The 22557-nt window shown below is 42.2% G+C and overlaps 1 protein-coding gene and 1 long non-coding RNA gene across 7 annotated transcripts in view; one reads left to right on the top strand and one right to left on the bottom strand.

The window, feature by feature from the left end:
• Nucleotides 1-255: 255 nt before the first annotated feature.
• LOC128889394 (coiled-coil domain-containing protein 170) overlaps nt 256-22557 on the top strand; it is a 22624-nt gene continuing 322 nt past the window's right edge. Inside the window, exons 1-19 of one of the 6 annotated variants that reach the window (XM_054146987.1) lie at nt 256-576; nt 2666-2761; nt 2823-2954; nt 3259-3447; nt 3573-3842; nt 3909-4053; nt 4214-4386; nt 4465-4665; nt 5079-5222; nt 5319-5396; nt 6026-6189; nt 6360-6468; nt 6564-6800; nt 8144-8313; nt 8949-10072; nt 10297-10552; nt 10591-10789; nt 20929-21845; nt 22348-22557. The exon at nt 22348-22557 is cut by the window's right edge and continues 322 nt beyond it. In XM_054146987.1, the coding sequence (XP_054002962.1) occupies nt 475-576; nt 2666-2761; nt 2823-2954; nt 3259-3447; nt 3573-3842; nt 3909-4053; nt 4214-4386; nt 4465-4665; nt 5079-5222; nt 5319-5396; nt 6026-6189; nt 6360-6468; nt 6564-6800; nt 8144-8313; nt 8949-9090 (2352 nt within the window). In that variant the 5' untranslated portion in view covers nt 256-474 and the 3' untranslated portion in view covers nt 9091-10072; nt 10297-10552; nt 10591-10789; nt 20929-21845; nt 22348-22557. Of the gene's footprint in view, nt 597-2665; nt 2762-2822; nt 2955-3258; nt 3448-3572; nt 3843-3908; nt 4054-4213; nt 4387-4464; nt 4666-5078; nt 5223-5318; nt 5397-6025; nt 6190-6359; nt 6473-6563; nt 6801-8143; nt 8314-8948; nt 10073-10296; nt 10553-10590; nt 10790-20928; nt 21846-22347 lie in introns of all 6 variants that reach the window. The other 5 variants (XM_054146986.1, XM_054146992.1, XM_054146988.1 and 2 more) reach the window with 5 other exon arrangements.
• LOC128889445 (uncharacterized) lies at nt 17411-20937 on the bottom strand. The gene is made up of 4 exons (XR_008460440.1): nt 20450-20937; nt 20095-20346; nt 18909-19765; nt 17411-17520 (listed from the first exon to the last, which is right to left on the bottom strand). It is a non-coding gene; the product is annotated as an uncharacterized LOC128889445 (long non-coding RNA).

Below are 22557 nucleotides of genomic sequence, written 5' to 3'. Positions count from 1 at the left end.
ACTATATGTATCGTATAAACTATACGACACGTGTCATTCGATGCAAAAGAATCGTCCATCAAAAAGTAAAAATGAAATTTGTGCAAGTAAATCTTTGGTAACACCCAGAAAACAAAGTCATTTTGGAAGACCGCTAATTGTTGAATCGTTTGAAAAGACAAAAAAGCTCGTGGGGGCGAGGAGGTGGTGTAGTCGTCCCATGGATCGATGAATTTCGATTATCGCGTGATTCGCGCGCGCGGGGTGGGGTGGAGTGGGGGCGGGGGTGGGGTGGGGGGTTGGCAACGGTCTCCGTCCTCGTTGGAAACGCTTTTCCACTCTCGAGGATCGCGAGCACGGTGGTGCAGTCATAAAACGCGACCGAGGGATGTCGAAGGAAGCAAATCGTCGTTGAATCGTCTCGCGCGGCGAAAGAAATTGCCTAGGATCGGAGTTGGACAACCTGGAGCCTCGTCAGGGTGTGTTCGGGTCAAGATGTCGAGCGAGGAGGATCCGAGGGCTACAAGGGAGGCGAGGGAAACCACCGAGGAGGATCTGCAGATCTTTGAGACTCTGTCTATATCGTCGCCACGAAAGGTCTCTTCCGTCCGCGACAGGCGAGATTTATCACAGGGATTGAATGCACCAGCTTATCACTCTCAGTCTTTTCACAGCGCACCGAATACGTATACGTGTACCTATTTGCGCATGTGCGCATTGGTTAATCCTCCGTATTGAGTCACGTGCACTCCATTCTTGCATCGCACAGAGCTTCGCAATATTTCTTTCGTGTAGCGCACAGGGTATTCCCCTTTCGATGGTTGCCGATGAAACGTATAATTATTAGGAACGAGTATCGATTGCTGCTTGGTAGAAAATTAGTCCTCGACAATGTCCTTGGGGCGTTACTGGTCCCACTGATTCGTAATTACGGTGACTCTCGGTTTCATTGGTGAATGCATTTTTTGAATCTTTCAATTCTTCCGTTTTGTATCGGTAAAACTCATTCCAGGAGTGTTCCTATGCAATTTCACGAAGATCCCTTTTGGTCGAATTAATAAACGCGTGAACGGATTAAGTCAAGCGTCGAATTAATTGAGCGTAGCGAGGGTACGTTATCTGAGGGGAGCGCAAATTATAAAGCAATAGAATTTTAACGAGGTACAGGTGTACATTCAATTATATCGCGTCGTTAACGAGTCCCCATTATCTCCTTGTCGTTTCCTTTTTTACTTTCTTACTGTTTTTCGCATTCGAGTATTGCGTAATCGAAACCAAATACTCGCAAAGAGTTGACGTCGCGTCGTTATTGTGTCTTTCTCTTTGCGCGCCGTTACTGATGCCTACTATACGCTTTCGCGTGAATAGTAAACGTATTGACTCGCGCGCAAAGCAGGGGGCTCGGTTGCCATAGCGTTGCACTGAATCGATTCCACCTGTCGCTGCACACCTTCATCGGCGGCTTCCTTGATCATTCCCCGTCATCCTCGATTCCTACGGTCTCGAAATGTCGAATTAATTATATTTATTTGATCGTTGGTACCGCGTGATCAGTCTCGAAAGCTATGAGAATCAATGTTTTCGTCAGCCTTAAGGGATTACATAGCTTGGAGCTACATACAAATTAATTTTACATTTCTCGAAATAGGCTGGTAAGACAATCGTAAACGAGTAATTCTATAGATCACGAAAGAACGACATAAGATCAATCTCTGTATACGTCATATTACTGGATTTCAAGGAGCGTTCGTGCACGGAGGCACTCGAATAAAATCGTACGAGCCAGGACGCGAGGTCTCCAGCTCGATTTCAGTCACGTAAACTCCAGTCGCGAGCAGACGAAACTAGTTAGTTTTGCACGTTTCTGCGAGACTCGCGAGCTCGATTAGCCTGGAAATTACCTCTACTCCGCTGTTAGATTCATCGACGATCCCGAAAACGTTCGTGTTTAACACCTGGGGACGATTGGAGCGTTTTCCCGCGCGTTTCTCTCGTTGCTCACCTTCATCTTCCGACCCGGATTGCAGTGGACGATAATTTGGCGCGATTCTAAGGGGTACGTCCAGATCGGAGATAACGAAACAGTTACGGAAAATGGAAAAGGACTTTTCGATTCCTTTTAACTCGAAGAATTCAATATAACAACCTGATATATCGAATAATGTAACGAAAAGTAAAAAGTTTGATGGAATCTGTAATTGTGGGCTTTCGTATGCATTCACGTTTGCTATATATATTCACAGGAGATACTTAATCGGTGCTATAATAAAGCGAGACGTAATTGCAAGTACAAACATCCGTAGGGACGCTGGTATTGATCAATTTCCCTGTAATTCGATCCGTCGACGCTGAAGCTCCGCTGGCGTGTTTCCTGGCGAGACGCTCCCTCATTTTCGATTCCCCCGATACGTACTTTAAATTTAACTTAACGATGCTTTAATTACCGAAGCCTTTCGGCACGTGGGAAATAATTACGAGCGGCCTCCTGCAGGAGCTGCAACGAGCGTATCGATCCAAGCGGGGGTGCGAAGATAAAACCAACCGGCTGACAGAAATCGGCAAACAGTAAACAGCGAACGTGTGGTTCATCTTTTATTTTTGAACTTTTCGCCTCGATAGCTTCTATCGGCTGATTCCATCTGTATTTCGAGATGAATTGCAAATGACGCGCGTTCTTTCGCTCCAGATCTGTCAGGAGGACGCCATGACCCACGACCTGACAACCAACCTAAGAAGCGAGCTGGCAGCCCTCGAGTACAAACGTGACAGGCTTACATCCGAGGTAAACGAATCGATCGATGTCTCGACAAAGCAAATAAATAATCCCCGGTTTGATCCCTCAGCTCCAGGAGATGAAGAGCCTCGTGAGATCGCGGGATCAACGGATCGTGGAGCTGCAGGTGGAGGCTGAGCAGCTTCGCGAACAAGCTGTCAGGCAAAATGCCATCGTTTCGAGTCTAAAAAAACGTATACAGGTTGCTCCATCTCCTCGTCGTTTCTTTTCGTTAATCTTAACCCTTCGATGGCCTCGCGAGTTTTGTTCTTCGAGTAAAGTACGACGACGATTTCCATAACGTAGCCCAATCGAGGAATCGCAGATAGTTCGGAGAAACTCGTTATTAAATTTTCTTTTGACACCGCTCGTTGAGGATCTTTATCGAAACTGCGTCGTGAGCTTGAAAAGGTTAAGAATCTCCGGTTCCAAGGTTAACCTGACCCTATTCCACGCGTGTGCGTGGGTTCGTACGTGCATTGAGATGTTGTCATCCACGATAACAGGAATTGGAGGAACGCGAGAGGAATCTTTACGCGAGTCAGGGCAGAAACGAGATCACGATACAGGGCTTGCAGCGGGATCTGAAATACCACGAGGAGAGAATTCGCGAGTACGAGAAGAAGATTCGCCAGCTGGAGCAGAACCTCGCGGAGGAGATTCAACAAAAGGAACGCGCCCGTGCGAGTCTTCAGGTTAGATCTTTTGGTCATTTTTGTAAGAGAAGCTTCTCACACTGAAAGGTGTAAAATACACATTTGAAGAATTAAAGGTCACAGGTTTCTCATCCTTGCATTAAATTCTTGATGTTCGTCCAAAGGAATGCGCGAGGAAGTTGGCCCACGCATTGAACGTCGACTATTGCGATACCGCCCATCCCAGTCTCGAACTCGTGATCCATAAGGCTGAGGAGCTGGCGCAAGAAGCGAATCGTCTTCGCGCGAAAAGCACGAACGTCGAAGCCCAATTGGCTACCGTCGAGGTCGATTTCAGAAGCTGCAGAGACGCTTTGGATCGTGCTGTCGCGGAGAAGGAACAGCTTCAGCGACAAGTGTCCTCGCAGTCGATCGACTTGGACCGTTTGAGACAGGTACTCGTTTGGGAATGATTTATAAGCTGAATTACTCAACCGTAATCGGTTTTCTCGACCTGGCAGGACAAAGAGTGCCTCGAGATGCAATACAGAGTCGCGGAAAGGGAGACTAACGATCTGAGAGACAAACTGCTGAACGCCAACAGGAGCATAACCAGCGCGACTGGAAACATATCGAGCCAAGAGACAGTGATCTGCCAATTGCGAGGTGATCCTTTTAGTCTCGTATAAGTCAAAGAGCTGAGATAACATTGGCGAACGTTGGCGAACGTTGGCGAACGCTGGCACGTGTGCCTTCGGCTGCCTTGGTTCTGCTGTCTTTGGACGAATCTGCTCCTTGAATTCTTAAACCTTCCTTTCTTTCATAGAGGATTTGAAGCATCGCGAGGAAAAGATGCAGCGAATGCAAAACGAGTCGCGACACTTTCTCGAGTCCTTGGCTATACTCGTCGGTGGCCCGAACAGATACGTCGAATCTCACGAAAATGCCATCAAGGACCGCATCAGGGAGATCTTGGCCGAGTACAAGGATCAAACTATCGTATATATCATTCCTTTCGATTACTATCTGCTCCCAACGTTGCGCAGGCGTCCCAAATATTTTTTCCTTTGTTCTCAGAATATTCAGAATCTCCGAGAGAAATTGAACGTGGCGACGGAATCGACGACTCGGCAGGGCGAAATGATCGAGACCACAGTGTCGAAGATGAGAGGTCTGGAAGACGAACGATCGAATTTGGAAAGCAAGGTTCACAAACTGGACTCCGAGTTGACGAGCTGCGAGCTGTCGAGAGAGTCTTTACGCAGAGATAAGCAGACGGTAAACGGTGTTACAAATTCTTATGCTATAACGATTCTTCTCTCAAAAACTCGACGACCACAAATAATTCCATACGTAATCCTTCTTTTTATGTTACCCTCCGAAGAATTAATTTTTACGGCGTTAATATTTGGAACAATGAAATAATTATCGACCTCAAAGGCAAAGAGTAAAGATAACCTTGTTTTTAGACTCGGTTGTTTCCCTTAATGCTGGAGATTATACGAATCTTTATGACTCGAACGAACGCTTGTCTGCTGAGAGAAATTCGACATGCTGTTTGTCGATTTTAAGACGAGTCATTTTCTAACTTCAATTTTTATTAGATTCATTGGGACTTGGGACTATTCGCGTGTCTTCTTTATTTATCTTAAGCACGAATCGATTCTGCACTTTCTAATTTCTTTTCCCAGTTCATGACGTTCTTGGATCGACTTGGAAAGGTGATGCAAATGGACGAGATCTCCGAGGAGATGGGCCTGGATCTCCTAACGGAGTCGCTTTTGGTGCGAGCCGAGCAGTTGGCTCGTTTGGAGACAGACAAGCTGGTGGACAAGGTACGAAATTGGCTCTGAGATCCACTTGTCGTTGTTTTTCGTTGCTAACGTCTCGTTTGTTCTGTGCTCCTTTCCTGAAAATCGCGTTTCTCGCAGTATTCGTACCACGAGTACGTCACCTTACCGAGGATTCGACGCGAGCGGTCCTTCCATGAGCTTTCTTCTATGAAAGAAGTAAGCCTTTGGCGCCAGTAGTCGAGCTTATAGCTTTGAATCTGTGGTTAGGGAGTCGAATCGGGTTCACTGATCTTATTCGACTCGTTCAGTTATAATTTCCACCAAGACGCAATGCTCTGTCGTTCCTGTACGCATTAACGCACACTTTCACGCGATTACTCCCTCGCTTACGTCACTTGGACGGTCGCACGTTTCACTGCCGCCTACCGTAAGCGACAATTTTCCGAGAATTTCGAAGCAATGTCCCCACGCTATTCTCTCAGTCGAACTTTTTTAATTGAGCATTATCGCTGCACACCATCGTCGTTATTTTATCGATTTACGGTGTCCTCGTTATAAAATATTCGAAGATTAATTGGCATTCGTTATGAAATATTCGAAACAAAAATAACAAAGGTAACTTCGATCGTAGAAGTATAAATATATATATTGAGAGTATTATACAGTAAAATTGAAACTCTAAGAAATATAAAAAAGTAAGTCAAGTAGATGGTGACGTAGCAGCTCAAAGAGTGACATCACGTATGCGTGACCGTCCAAGTGCTAATTAGACACGCTAGTCGAGTCGTTACGCGTAAAGACAAGAACGATGGACAGGGGTTCCTTTTTTTTTTTCTCTTGTTCAGACCTCGGTGGTGTATCAACTTCAACGTCGCGTGAGGACGCTGCGGGAACAATTGCAGCGCAGGGACCTTCATCTGGATCTTCTCCGCAGGAAGCTCTCGCTTCAAGAAGATAGCGTCAGAATGAAGTCGTTGCTGCAGACCGAAAGGGACGAAGCGAATCTTCGGTACTTCTTCCTTTATTCGAATTTTAATCCCGTAATGTCTGTCTACTATCTAACATTAAATAGATTACAAATCTCTCTAACCTCCTAGCTTCGAATAAGCTACACATTTGCTAGTTTCAGTTTCTATCCAATCGTTCCTTCTAACGAATAAAACTGATGTCTGTTCGAAGGGCGAAGAAGCTATCGAAGCAGATCGATCGCTTGCAAGTTCAATTCGCCGAGGAGAAGTCGCGAAACCGCGAACTGAGCTCGCAGCTGACGGAAGCAGCGGATTACAAGGGGCGTAGCGTTTTTCATTCGTTTGGTCGTTGAATCGACGTCCACGGTCCGTGGTTCCACTGTTCGATTATAAAGGATTGTTTCCCCGAAAACAGATAGCCGCTCTGGAGCGCAGCCGAAAGATCGAAGAGCTCCAGAAGCGTCTGGTGGAAAGCGAGATGCTGAGGACGCGATGCAACCGAAAGCTGGCCATGCTGAAAGAGCAGATGAGAAGCGCCACGGAGACAGCCGAGCAGGAGAGGTCCATAAACGATCATTCGTTGCAGCTCCTACGAGGCGAGCTCGCGCAGGTCAAGCAGAACCTCTCCGACCTCACCAAAAGGGAATCTCAAGTATGCATTTTTGACGATACCAGTGACGTTCATTGTCGTTCCGACAGGAAACGGAATTTTAATGAGTCGATCATTTTTGCATCTCTATCCCAAGAATTTTTATAATAGTACAGTATGCAATACTTCGCATGAAATTAGAGGAGGTTCAATCATTTTTCTATTTTCACAGAGTACAAGCTAAGACTCAAAAGCTTCTAACAATTTTTATGGAACTTTCTCTCACGAAGGAATTTTTCATTCCTGTAACTACGTACGTGGATTCCTTTTTTAATTAAGAAGTGAACACATACTATCACCTCTTCCTTGCATCACGTTCTGAATGAAAACTCGCCGCTCCAGGGCGAATAAAGACAAATGGGAGGTTAGTCATCCAACAGCGATCGCCTCGAGTCTTTGATCTCTCATTAAGGATGCGCATATTTCACTTACGCGTTCGCGTTCCACGACACGACACAGCCATCGAGAGCTAGAGGCCAACGGGCTCGTTAGTTCATTGAAACAATCCCAATGGTTCTCGTTGACACCCAATCGCGTAATAGCCCTCTCGGCGACGAGAGCTCGCCGTGCCAGTTCGTCAAACGATTTCAAGTGTTTTTTTCCATTGAGAATCGCGTTTAATACGCGATCTCGATCCTTGCAGCTTGTCAGACGCGGCGGCGGATCGTTTATCCAACGATTGATCGTATTTCCATCACGAGGATTCCGATAAGATTCCAGTATATCGTAATCAATACGAAATTAGGGAGGGTTTAAGTCATCGTTCTTTTATTTTCATAATTGATCATAGTATAGTAGCACGGGACTGACGTATACCGTTTAACGCGTATGTTGTTAAACGTCACACATGCGTGACGTGACGATGCTCGTTAGAGACCAACGCCACGTGTGCGTGACAACGATGATTTACCATTTTATGTCCATTCGAGCAAATGAAGTATGAACTGTGGAGCAGTGTCGCGTTATGTCCGACACATCGGTCAGAATGTTCGGTTAGTCTACTAAATATAATCGTTCTCGACGTTGATGGGAACGCTACGTTAAAATTCGAGTATAAAAATTACTCAAAATTACTCAATTATTAACAATCTTTCTCGCTCGTGATGCAAGTGGCAACACTCACTACGAATGAAACGTGACGTTAACAGGCTGTTGCTACCCACCCATTTCATCCCCTTACAGCATTTTTCACCATATAACGTGACATGAATTTCGGCCGTTTGAAAATAAAAAGATTTTCAATCTTAAAAAAAATTGTGACACGCGGAGAAAAGGGCCTCGCAGCAGTTGCGCGACAGCCAGCGATACACGGTTACAACTGGCAAATCGTTAATTTCCTGTTTCAGCTGCAAAGCTTCCGTGTCTCCGTGGTGAAATTATTGTCGGAGCCAATCTGCACGCCCGATTACGAAATCATTTCGCGGCTACAGAAAATGGTAGCGGCGCATCGCGATTTCACGATGCTTTCGCGCAGATACGACGAGCCCTTGGACACCAGTCCCTCCAGATGCACCAGGTAACAACCTTCGAGTTGCGTATCTCCTCTGTCTAACACCAATGACAATTCCATTTAGATATTACAAATATATTCATTTTATAAGATTAACCGTTAGCACGTATTTTACGTTTACTAGAATTTAATAGGAAACATTCTGAGGAAATTATTCTCAGATAGAATTTACGTTGCTTGCAAATGCTTGGAGAGTTTCAAGAAATTAGAACGACAACGCTAGTAGATTTGTTGATCAGCATACGTGCTTGCAACATGACAGACAGGAATGCAGATTTATGTAGGAAATAACATATGGCGAAGAATACTTGCTAGAGGTACTCTTGATTTAACGAGAGTCCTCAAAGATTTGACTTCAATTTTGAAAGTCTGATAACGATCGCTAAGAGATGCACGGGAGCTATTGATAAGGTTGTTCAAGCTTTTACGAATTAAATGATAAGTCACTAAATCGATTCACACATTAAATGATAAGTCACTAAATTGATTAACACATTAAATGATAAGTCACTAAATTGATTAACACATTAAATGATAAGTCACTAGTCATTCGATCGATTCAGAAATTTAACATCGTACATCGTTCAGCAGCAAACGATCTCGAGCACGTTCACGAGGATTGACAACTGTTATTGTTGCAGCGTGCATCCAGTGCACCCTCCCAGGTCACCAGGGTCACGATGCACCCGCTACGAGGACAGTGGTTTCGCGGATCCACCGGATCTCCACGACATCGAGGACGATTACAACAAACGACCCATCCGCAGCAGCCTTCTTCCGTGACATCGGCCAAGGTTTAAATTCGAAACACATAAATGAATTGGGAGCACCATAAATCTGGTAAACCGTCGCGTTTACCTTTGGTAAACGCGCCATCTTTACCTCGAGCGACCAAATATTCGAACAGAGGACTTGTAAATATGTATCGAGGAGTATTAAAAATTCAGGAAACAAGAAAAAAGGCTCTCCAGCCGAGAATGTTTAGACCTCCCACTCAAAGACTGATTATGTGATATCTGATCGAGTTGTGTACATGTTTCGACAATCGACGCCGAATTTGTAGATTGATAAGGGAAGATCTATCGACTAGGCAAAAACTAAAATAAGATGATTCATTGATCGATAAGAATAACGGGAAGTCCATTTAGGAATAAATCAAGCGTGAAAAAGTATCGAAAGGAATGGTTCATAGGGCACGTCTATGCTTCCGGAATTCTAATGGAGAATTTCTTGGAGCAAAGAAGCTTCCAAAGAAGAATTCCAAAGACGTTGTTTCCTTGGAATAATTATTGTTTGATCCTCCTTAATTCTAAGAATTTCGTACAAAACGATACGATAATTTATTTTGACCCAACGAACCTTGGCACGAACTGTCCCGTCTAGAAACGCGAATTGTTCACGACCAATTGACGCATTGTTTCGCCGTTTAGGCTCGAGCCCGTTCCTCCTCTTGCACGCGGTGCTCGCAGTGTTTCGAAGCCCCACTTCCGCCGACACAGTTCCAATTTGCATGGCCTCTGCTCGTCTACCAGCGATCAAAAGCAGTGGCAAATGGATGGGCTGTAACGGTACACGTTCGTATGCTGATCGATATTCTCGATCGTTGCACGCGTTGTATCTTAATTGCTTGTCGGCTGTTAAAAAACGTGGCTGACGAACGTTAAAACAAAAATGTTGACCGTGAAATTACGTCTGGCTCTGTTTTTATCGCGGCACATCGTTTTGGGTTACTGTAGGCTTGGGATCGTGGCGACCTGAGGGACAGGTAGGTGTAGCTAGAAATAGAATCAAAGATATGATACTAAATTTTAATGTATGACTCAAACAAGTAGATTTAATACTTCTTCCTCATTTTTCGTCTACTACATATTGCGCGTACAACATAAAAACTCATTCATGATCGCGCTTGGCATTGTTTCCATCTCAAGTGTAGCATGTTATCAATTAAATAATCTTACAACGATGTGTTAACATAATCTTACTCTACAGTGTTAACATTTTTTTACTTGGTATCTGCGCTATCGTCGGACACTGGACGTTGATAACGTCGAGGCTCGCTTCTGACAACCTGATAGATAACATTGCACAGTAGTAACCAACTAAATGAAGAACGTCGTGACCTGGGGGTGTCAATGAAACGGGGTTCATCGTGAATTCGTTTCGCCTCTCAGCCCTCGGCTCGTAATATTACTGTCCATTTATCGTAGAGAAGCTTGTGCATTTAAAGAGATTGTTGAATTATATTGTATATTTCGACCATATTTCTACCCAATTTTCCAACAGTTTTAGGAGGATGGTAGCGCGACGACGGTTCTTACATCATAACCGTCGTTGCGTACGCAGCTTGGGTACGTAGAACGTAGGCGGCAGTATCGGTGTAGAGTGGAACAACCGCATTCCAGGATGCAGACGGCAGAACGAGCCTGAAGAAGCGGGGTATCCGAGGAGTCGCGGAAACGTTAGAGTAGGGGAACGCAGTCAGGTATCCCGTCGAGCTTTGGACGCTCGCACACAGGCAAACTATCGCTACGTGGCCAAAATGAATATTTTCTATTCCGAGATAAATGGTCGAAAATAATTCATATTAAACACACGTATGATTTACTAACACTAATAGTTTTGGCCAGAGTGCAATATTACCACGCTTCATCCAGGGTCTGCTAGTTGAACTCATCGGTAGGACTATGTAGCATCCTAGCAACTACTGTTTCAGATATGACGCTATCGATCATTTGAAACGTCTATCCGTACTAAGTATGGAGCAATGAATTATCGAGAAATTGGAGACCATTCAACAAATCAGTAATAGCAACACGTCCGAGGCAGGATCTATTAGATGCCTAGGGCTAGATGATGAGTTCAACTGACAGATCCAGGACAGAATGCAATAGTATTGGTCTCTGGGCCAAAAACATAGTCTATTACACGAGACAGTGTATTGTTCGATACACGGAAAGCTTAAATATATGTAGACGCCTCTAAAAAACAAATCGCATCTCTGAGAGGCCATCACAAGCTGTGAATCCAATTTTCACTCGACTTAATTTGTGGCTACAATCAGTGCAGAGGTACCATTAACAACAAGATCTGCTAATCTACTCTCAACGATAATGCATGACATGTCAGGGGATGGGTTACTCGAGGACTCATAGTCCTGTCGAGTCAACCGAACTTTCAAGAACACTTTTCCCGAGAGCAGATGTACAAACGATAGGAACAGCGTAGGCAGAGCTGCCCTTGAAGGTTCGGTTGACTTGACAAGGACCATAGTATCTCCGCCGAGTCGCTCCGTCCAAGTGGGTTGCGTTCGGAAGAGCTTGAGAAGCACTGTCGTTGAATGGTTAAGAACCGTAAGTAACCATTGCTTCTTCCAGACGGAACGCGACCCAGACGGGCCATTTGAATACAGCGCGTTTCATCTACGTAGCTCGAAGAGTCGAGTAGCCGAGGATGTATCCATGTAGGATAGTTGACATTTCTCGAACCTATGAAAGATTTGGTTCGAGATGAAGCAAAGGTGGCGCTAGCTAGTTGGCTTTAACCTTGACATTGCTGAAAGCTTTGAAATTATCTCGAAGAGCAAGCCTTGAACCTCAAACGCAAACTATTCTTGCTCTACAACCTACAGCGAATCTCCTCTTCGTTATCTGAGAGCCTAGAGCTTTGGATCACTTTTGCTCGACTTATTCTTGTCTAACAATCGCTTCGTGGCTCGTGCACCTATCCTCGAAGATCTTTGCATTTTCGTTTAGATCTCAAGCCCCCAGCATCTCCGCTGGCAATTTTGGCGACGTTGCACGGCGAATTGCAAGCTAATGTTCGTCCTGCGCCGTTGGTCGACCAAGAAAGTACTGCACCGGTTCGAAGATGGAAGAAACGAAAAGAGAAAAACGATGGTGAGATCGTGGCCAGAGGGCGAAGAGAGGTTGGGAGACTGGAATAAGGATAAAACGATCGAACGGCGAGTCTGGTCTGGTCCTGAGAAAATAGAAGCAAACGCCACGAAGAGGAGGAGTGGCGGCGAGGACACGGAGGAAAGGAAGAGTGGAAGAAAGAAAGGGGAAACGAAAGAGGGACGGTTGAAGGGAGTTTGCTCGACGTCGAAGTAAGGTTCTGGTTTTACGGCATCTTTTGCGCGAGCGGAAGATGCGCCTTTTGCGGCGCCCTTCGCGACGGAAAAAGACGCGACTGGATCGGATCTTGTTAGCCCTGAACTTGACCAACCGGCTACCACTCTTCCTCTGCGTGAGCGCGAATGTAAACCAGTCAGCTTTGGCCTTCTCGTGAACTGTCTCGCGAGCCAGGGTTGCGTTTGCTTCTCGACACGTTACGAGGGTTAGGTTTAAGTTTTGCTGCCATTTAAAATGCCTTCGCTATTCTAAATATACGGGTTTAGGTCAGTTTCGAAGATGACGAAGAGTCCATGTGTGAAGGTAAGAACATGGACAGTCTTCCTTGGACAGAGTAGAAAACTTGATGAATAATGGACTTCCGAATCAGAGGACTTCCTTGTTTGGTATTTGCGGAGGAGTTGCGAGACGGTTTGGTACAATCGAGCTGTAATTGTTCAAAGGCTGTGTCGCTCAGGAGAAATGTTTACCTGGTCTGGAAGAGTACCGTGCTAGCAATGTGGAGAACATATAGAACTCCAGTGCAAGATCTACCAACTGTCACTAAATAGTACCAAAGTGCTTCAACGTAAAATTTCGAAAGTACATTTATACTACAATACACTGGAATACGACGTAAATACGCGTCCATACTGGCCAAAGGGTTAGTGATCAACGCGGAGACCGTTTTCAAGCAGCAATATGCAAACTCTTGGGTACTTGGATACCCTAGGCACTGCGTGAAAGTTTCACGTATTGACACAAGGTTTAACGCCACCGACTGGATCTTTGACCCTCGTTCGCGGCGCGCACCTTTTCATGTTAATGAATTTCAATGGTCGGCAAACGACGGGTTTCTTGTAACGCGGCACGTCTGGAGTGAAAGTCGGGGGAGCAGACGGTAGGGGGACGCTGGTGGTATTTCGTTTTGTAATTTTAATGGGAGATTGAATCTCGTTGGCCCTGAACTTGGCAGTCAGAGTGCACTGTGCACCTTCGTTCGCATAATCCAAACCGCAGATGAGTCACGCTTTGCATTTCGCCGCGTCTCGTCGCTCGCCCTATCTTCCTTATTCTTTCCATCCACGGGAATCCTAAATAACTATAGCACTTTATTTATTATTATCATATGGGTGATAGAGTGCCAAGTACCTAGGCACAATTCGCGTTTGCCACGAGTTCCGTTATCCGCTCGCGAACAGCGAGCTTGGGCGATTTTACACCTGCGCGAAGTCAACGTCGAAGTCACCTGTGACTGGCCCATTAAAGTGTGCCAGACGATTGGGAAGGAAGGTCGCAACGAATCCCGAAGCAACAATAAGCCAAGGCTTTCTCCAGTCGGTGCTTTCACCTGATTCGAAGGTTTTTGTTCAGCGAGTCCCATTTTATGGGTCAAACGTGCACCGGTCCGGCTCGAAAGGCGGATGACAAATCAACGACGAACCAGTTATGCAAATGATTAGCGATTATGATCGATCGACCTTCCGGCTGTGTCCTCTATTTTCCTCGAGATGAATGACGTGCGTGTACACGTGTTTTGAGGTGTTGAACATGAAACGTTGTACGCGGTAGTGATCTACCTCGAATGATTTGTGGTGTTCTCGAGAATTTTTGATGTTTTCAGTTTTGGTAGGGATAGGTTGGCAAAAAATGTTGTTTTGGAAAATGTGTCTGTTACGAAAATCGGAATAGAAATATTAAACCACGAATTAAGTAATTTGCATGATCAATATATATATTTATTATATATAAATTTGTAGCGTCCATTGCCATTATAATTCGAAGATCGGTAGAGTGTTTGTATTGCGAATTATTCATCCTTTCGCAAGATGTGACACCAATTTCTTCATTAGGCTACCCATGATACCGGGGTCAGCTTCTGCCTCCTAAACAGAAAAGCCGATTCGCGGTAACTTAACTGGCCAATTTATTATCGATACGACATGACAATGTCCCGTTTCAATTCTTTCGTATTTTTTAATTGAACAAATCGTTAGGGATGAAACTGATTTCAGATTTGCAGATTATCGAGAGCACAATATCAAGTATTTCCATATTTTCCAATGGTCCGTTTTTTACACGGATGTAAATAGAAAAATTACAATGGCTCGTGAAGTGTGCCAAGTCACATGACGACTTAAACGTAAAGCGTCTCAACTTACCGGGTCTGCCATCGGATCGGCTTCGGGCTCTGCGCTGCTGAAGGATATAAAGGCAACCATGAAAATGGCTGCGACGCAGAGCAGGAAACTAATAGCCTTCATACTTCCGGTTGCTTCGTGGTACTTTTCTGTATTGCACAATTTCTGTTTCTTGTCGAACCCAGTGGTTCGCGTCGCTATTTATATTAGAAAAAAAGTCCATAAAAAATGCTGTCGAGGTAGTGTTATCTTTTACGTATCCCCTGAAACTATAAAAACTAAAATAAAGTAAAAAGAACGAAGTTCTATTTGCTGCAGGGTCATTGCATCGAAATGTATCTAGGAAAGTGATGTACGTTCCATTTTATGGCTGAATAACGCGTATATCGATCGCTATTTGTTTTCAAGGTCTTGGGATAATAAATGATTAAAGTGTTGCGAGAAATATTCAAGTTGCCCGTTTTCTATCACCAGGATGGATTATGATTTTCGATAAGGAAGATATGATTGAGACATCCTCTATTGAACGAGGATTATTTCATCTTGTATGATTGTAATTTAATCGAAGACGTAAACACTTGTTTGGAGAAGCGAAAGACGATTCCGAGAGAAGTGATTTATCCAATTTCCGATAAATTAATAATGATATAGTTACATTTTCAATTACTGGCGTTCGAAATAATCTAAAAACGGTTTTAAAAAAAAATGCAATACGTGAAATATCGTTATCGCTGTTGTTGCATTCAACTATATATCAAGATTTTATCGATGCACTATCAGTTATCACGACTTTGATTAAAACTCGCCGATAGAAAAATTGCATGCAGTATCTACTACCGAAAATATATAGTACGTCGCAGAATATCTAGGAATCCTCGAGGTTATTTCAGGGATATTTGTTCGTTACCACTGTTACGATAGCGTGGATATTACTATCTGCAGATATCTGAAGATTACCTAGAACCTGTTCTTAGGAGTTTACTTATCATTCTCTTTTTGAGAATGAACGCTGTGAGAAGATTTTCTATTCTGATTCAACGAAAAGGAATTTGAAAAACGTTTAAAGCAGACGTGGGCACCACTAGCGGCTCAGCACACGGCGAGCACGTCTACTAGTGAAGCCACTAGTTCAAAGCAATACTTTATTGTTCGGTCAGCCTTTATTTACTAAGTTTACTTACCTTTGTTCGTTGAATCGAAAATTGTTGTTCTAAGTGAAGAGTATTATATCTGAGTAGAAAATGAAGAGGTAAAGTGTATAGTTACTATAAAATATCCTTTAATAACGGACATTTATTGATGCAACATTCGAGTCTCGGTTGCATGTATCTATCTGTGAGACATACCTTATCGCGATTGCAATATTTTTCATTTCAAATGGAAAAAGAAAGAAAGAGGCGTCCACGTTCTATTGTTCAAATTCTCGGTAGAAAACGTTTGTTCGGTTCCTTTGACGATCTCCGCGTTTTCTAAATAAAAAAATTGCAATCGTAACGATGACTTCTCGTAATGATCATTTACCAGAAATAGAGTCACACGTGTGCGTTTTCTTACAGGCAACGTGATTGAATACGTCATATCGTTGCATAGATATGATTGTGAAAATATTGATATCGAGCCAAGATATTGGGTATATCTTTATTTAGACGTCACAAGCTATTTATTTGTTATTGCAATGTGCAAACGGTACTACCGTTTCTTTTTTGATCTTGGCAATATTATTTTTGTTATAAAATATTTGTACAACGTCCAGCAAACTTCAATTTTGAAACAAATATTTCGACGACATCCCGCGAGCAACAGTTCTGGAAAAAATATTTTCATGGCGCCCCGTGAACTTTCGGTTTCGACAAAAATACGTATTTCTGTAATGTTCAGCGTGTAGGAAAGTAAAATATAATACCTGGGAAGATTACTCGACAAACTTTATCGATCTGATTTTATTTAACTGTTTATCTGATCGGATGTCACATTTGAAAGATAACGATGTTGGCGGTGATCTCATGTAATATACGATCGAACTATGAAAACTAACGCGAAACCGTTCGTGGGAATACAAGACGCTAATATGCAATTTTTGTTTGTTTCCGTTATTGCAAAAATACGGTATTTTATAAACTCTGCCGTTTATAAATGCTTCTCAAAAGAACATGCTTTCCTTCGAATAACGAGCGGAAGGAAAGACAATCAGGAACCACAATGGAAACATTGTCGAGGAGAACCTTGATGGCACTTTTGGCCTTTCGTGTTTCGTTGAACAGACGTTCCTTGACCCTCCTTAATGGTTTCGGTGTCAAGGTAACAATTCGCAATTGAACTCGTTTCTCGAGGACTCGAGGACTCAAATAGAGTTAAATAAAAATAAGGTTCAGAATATTTTTTTGACGATACACCCACAAAGTCCCGAATTGAAGTATATGCAGAGCAAACGTGTATTCTGTATTGTCCACCTGTGAAAAAGAGCGTCGTAGGCATCTGAAGGTCATTCATTTTTCTCAACTGTAATAGTCTTTTATCGACTTTTTGATAGGGATTTGTAGGAATTAAGAATCGAGACTAGTAAAAAGCACTTAAGACCAGATACATTTCCAAACCAGTATAATGCTACAACATTTTATTCGTGAAAGTTAATAAGTTTATATTCGTTAGTGCATAATGTTGCATATAGTATTACAGATATAAATGTGAAATCCTTTTGCGATATCTATTTTCAATCCTAGCTGCCTAGAAGGGATTGCAACACTTTTGGATCTATCGGTTCGGGATCCCGAAAGGAAATATTTTATTGGAAAATTGTAACTGAAACCATTTTTATCAAAAAATTCAAGTAAGTTGGATTACGCTGTGACATTACCGCATCAGCCACAGGATTGGCCCCGGAGTAAGAAATTAGGCCAATCATCAGAGAGATCGCTGCACCGAGCAAAAATCTTACTGCTTTCATATTCAGGCTTTTCTGTCCTCTGTTCAACACAAGTTCAACTACTGCAATGCTATTTACACTAACGGAGGAACATCAAACTAATCACTCTAACTACGCAGTTTTTCAAGTTATCGAAAGAACTGATAAAAAAAAAAAAAAAAAAATAAGCATCGCACGATTGAATATGCAATTGTATAATCACTATGATCGTAAAAAATACTGAAATTCCACGAGTAATAAAAACAAGACTTCGTACATTTAGATCCTCATAAAAAAATGGAATATTTTTTGTGAAGCTAATACGTTAAATGAAACACACTCGAGTAAAGTTCTCATATACAAATAAAATGAGTGTGCCAAGTATCGATTGAAACTCCTTGTTGTCCCAAAAACAGAACTAAAGCAACTCAAGGTTCGTTTTCATTGGCATGTTCTTCTTTCATCTAAAATTCCTTTCTAAATAAAATTACAACGCTGCATATTGATTCACATTTACACTATCCGGCAGATGTCACGATATTAAGTTTACTATTTGTCATTACACTGCATTCATTGCTAATAAACATGTATCGCGCCAGTCACGTTCACGACACAACCGTATCTCGTCTTTCTCACATTAAACAAGAAATCGTAAGTTTCGAAACTGATTACTTTAATGCCCGTCCACGAGTATAAATAGCATCGCACTGGTCGACTTTTTAAACATAGAAAAGAGAACGCAAACATGCAAGCCGCAAGATTTTTGCTTTGCGCAGCGATCACCGCGATGATTGCATTCGCTTCTATCGCAGTTGCATCGCCTGTAGCCGATCCATTGGCAGATGCGGTAACATAGAGCTTTACTTTCGCTGGGCCGACCTGCTTGAATCTTTTTCCAACCAATGTATCTTAGGTCATAATTCAAACGAATCGCTTCTGTGCAGAACCCGGAAGCAGCTCCTCCACTGATACCTCGTATAGGCTAATGACGCTTGAAACGAATGTGACGGGTATATCTGTGGAATAATACGTACACGAACTTATGAATATAATAAAAAATAAAATTTATTAACGGTTTACTTTTGTTTTCATTGCTTATTGCATTTAATAGCATATAGTGGTTATGTCAGAAGCTGTGCATGCGACATTTCTTTATGGGTTTGAGTTACACTCAGGTTCTTGCAGGCACTACGACTCAAAAGTGCTTGCAACACAACTGATTATCCCGTGATAGTCTTGACAAGTGCTCCTAGTGTGGACATCCATCCAGGTTCAGGTACTGCGTCCTAAAACAGAAAGAAAGTTCGTGTTAAGAAAGTGAAAAACAGAATAGGATAATTGTACGATAATTATGCAGAGCGTAGATCACACTAACTTAACAACCGTTAAGTTGTTCGAATAAACAAAAGAAATGATTTGAAAAATTAGAAGAAACGTTTCTCGACTTACCGGGCTTGCCAAAGAAAAAAAATCATTGCTAGTAAAAATCGTACAGACTCTATATTTCTGGTCACACCTTGTCACTTTAATCTTGGTTATAAAAATTTCTGCTGCACTATCGAAAACACTTGTCGCACAGTTATTTATATCGGGCAAAATCAACTAAAATTGTTGTCGAGACAATATTATTTGTATGCATTCATATTAAACTATCAAAGAGATACTCGATGATCGCGTCGAATGTAAATACAATGTCTCTTCGCCGAACGATTGCAAAATTTATGATAAACAATGGCATTATAACGCTTACGGGTATTAGAACTTCCTTTGTTGTAAAGATAATACTTTGAACCATAATCTACGAGCGTTATAGTCGCCTCAGTTTATTGTGCAATAAAGTCTACCTTCGAGACTTTCGGCTGAAACGGTCGGCGAAACAGTTTCTTTCGAAATAAAAAAAAAAGGCGTAACTGCGAAAAAACTATTATTCCTACGATGCTTCTATAGAATACAGATATAAATCCATCGTGTTCATAGATATCGATGATTATAATAAAATGGTATACAACGTATAGACGTGGAGTATTAGCGATTAAAATTTATAAAACTATTTTGATTTCTTCCGTTTTGCTTTCGTTTAATTTCCTTTCTTCTTGCAAGGTGTAACCCAACAGTCTTGAATTTCCAAAGTTTGTCAAAGGATGTAGCGGAGGGAACAAGGAACAAGAATCATGAGACGAAACGAAAAATTTGCATTATCAATTTCTGTTTATTTTAAATTCTATACATACATTTTAGCCAAGATTGGCCAAGTGGGGAAGAAGTGTCGATAGTAATCCGAGGATTACTGGATCAGCTTCAGGATCCTGAAAAAGAAATATCGCTTATGAAGCATGGTGAATTGGTCATCGAACGACGTTCGATATTACACGTTACAAAATATTATCGTAACATTATCCACAGTTGAAAGTTTCCTTGCTTGATGAAGATCGACAAGACGATTTCATATGTACTGTACAATCATTGGTTTATCCAGAGCATAGATTTGATGAGAAGATGGGTCAGTCAAGTTTTCTCAGCAAATATTGCCTCTGAAGCGTTGAATCGCTTGGACAGTTTATTATCAGATGGAATAGAGTAGAAAAGATGCAGAAAGAAACTTTTGAAAATTCAGAAGCAAAGTATACCGACTTACCGGGCTTGCCATCGGGTCAGCTTCGGGTTCTGCGTTGCCTAAAGAGATAAAAGCAATCATAAAAACGACCACCATACTGAGCAAGAATTTTATACCCTCCATTTTTTCGGTTTCTCCTCGTTATGTAATTTTCAATGGAAAAATGTATGCACCTATGTAAAAAATATTTGTTGCGCAGCTATTTATACCTTGCAAAATTCGCTGAAATTATGGCCGAGACAATATTATTTTTATGCATCCATCGAAGCTGTCCTAAAGGAAACATTAAGATTAAAAGAAGTCACGAATGGATATTGTTATCTTCTCTTATCTGAATGTAAATACAGTCAAAAAGTCTTGTTTGATGGTCTCTTACTTAATATTGATATGGGTTGAATTAAAATCACGAAAGTAATTCAATTTTCATTTCTGAAAAGCAGTTTCCCTCGACTATATGTAAGATCGCGATGGACACTTCACTTTATCGTGCGATAATGCGTCTACTGATTGTATGTTTGTTTCCAAGACCTTTGTGAAACGTTAAGCACTTTATGACAAGATAGTATAACGTACAAAAGGTTTCCAGTAAATTTTGCACTATAATATTTTTCTTTGCATCGCGTTTTGGCGAAAATTGGCGAAGGAGTCAACATAACAACAGATTGAAATAACGGTCTAGTAAGTTTCTCGGTTGAACGCACCAAAAATCATGATACGTTACGGTAACGCGTATTCCTTACAACCTCGAGTATAATTTTCAGTGAAAATTGCGGCTCGCGTTGTAGGGAATCCAGTTTAATAACACTGTTAAGAATAATGTTCCACCTCTGAATCTCCTTTAAATTTGATCCCTAGAACGATTAAGGAAGGGGCCCACCAATCGCAATAGTTATTGGCGAAAGAGACAGCAGTTAGCAATTGAATTAATTGAAAATGGAAACGATGACTGCAAAATTTGTTACAAGTATCATCGTAAGAAACGTGAAAGAATGCAGTATAATCTATCGATAGCATTCGAACGGTGCAACAATATGCAACGAATGCATAGCATAAGATATAACAAGTTTCAAATAGATTAAGGCAAAAAATTGCACAATTAAATTTGTATCGATTCCATGCAATATAATTTAACGGAATTTATACCGCACAAGTGGAAGCCACCAAGCAAAATTGAATAAAAAAATTAGCACTCTCTATCTTGTTCGCATTATTTCGATAATCTAAAGATAATCATCGATGATCGATGGATAATAGATTCAATAATGATCGATACCGTCGAGGGACGGTATATTCGCCATGGTCAAACCTGCATCGTTCACTTTCGGTGTTCAAGTTCAAGGTTATCGACAAGACGATATCCTTGGGTCAAAATTCCTAACATAGAGGCGGGCTGTATGCGTTTCAATTGCAACATGAAACACGAATCATCGACGACGTATCTTCTTGATTCATGGATCGCGAAACGAGTCAAGATGATCGGTATAAACTAGAAACAGATAAAGGGGAACAACGGATCTACAATATCTTGAGTTTTTACGCACACGTTGATTGGTTTCCACCAAGGTAATGGTATTGATTGGAGGTCTCTATTGAGATAAGCTTGAAGTTTATCGTGATAAGCTCGGAAAGAGTATTTCTATTCCTCCAAGCTTCACAGCATTCGCGTATGAGCTGTTGTACTATCGACGTCAATCGAAATACATCCTCAGTGATCATGTCTCGCGGACCTTTGGTCTTCTTCGCTATCATCGCATTCGTCGCTCTACCATTAGGTAAGATACTCGTCTGAACGAATACTAAGTGAAATTAATCCTGTCGTATCACTTTCTTTCTTTGAGCTTTAGTTTGACTTGCTTATATTGACTTCAAAGGATATTATATTATGATTACCCACGAGAGTAATGCAAATAATCTTTCGTGATTGATACTAATCGAGATTTCCGCGTGTGTGCCGTGTCCTTTGGATGAGATACTCCGATGTCTCGCCAGCAGTGCAGACACCATCTTCAGTGGTCAAAAGACAACGATATTATCAGTGCGGACCTAACAAAACTTAACCTCGGTAGATAGGTTGCGGTCAAGCGACCTTCGGAGGAGGTAGCTAAAATTCTAGCAAAATGTGGCAGCTTCATATTTAATGAACACGGGTTAAACCCGGGAGCCTCAGTTAGTATCAACTATGAAGAAACGGGCCATGAAAGCCTCAAATATCTAATAGTCCTTGCAGTATCTATTCGATGGAAAGAAACTTACAAATGTTTGTCTTCAAATTAGGTGGAGCGTTGAAGTGCTATGTGTGCAATCCACGGGAGGGTCAGACTTGTAACGAAGTCACAAACAGTATGCTGGAAGAGTGTCCTACAACTCCTCCGAAACCAGAAACCACAACTCAATCCGGGTCAACTACTCCGAATTCAGAAACCACAACTCAATCCGGGTCAACTACTCCGAATTCAGAAACCACAACTCAACCCGAGTCAACTA

Source organism: Hylaeus anthracinus, unplaced genomic scaffold (genome assembly GCF_026225885.1).
Source record: "Hylaeus anthracinus isolate JK02 unplaced genomic scaffold, UHH_iyHylAnth1.0_haploid 11997, whole genome shotgun sequence".
NCBI lineage: Eukaryota > Metazoa > Arthropoda > Insecta > Hymenoptera > Colletidae > Hylaeus > Hylaeus anthracinus.
Note: the sequence above shows the minus strand (reverse complement) of the source record. Positions and strands in the feature narration are given on the sequence as shown.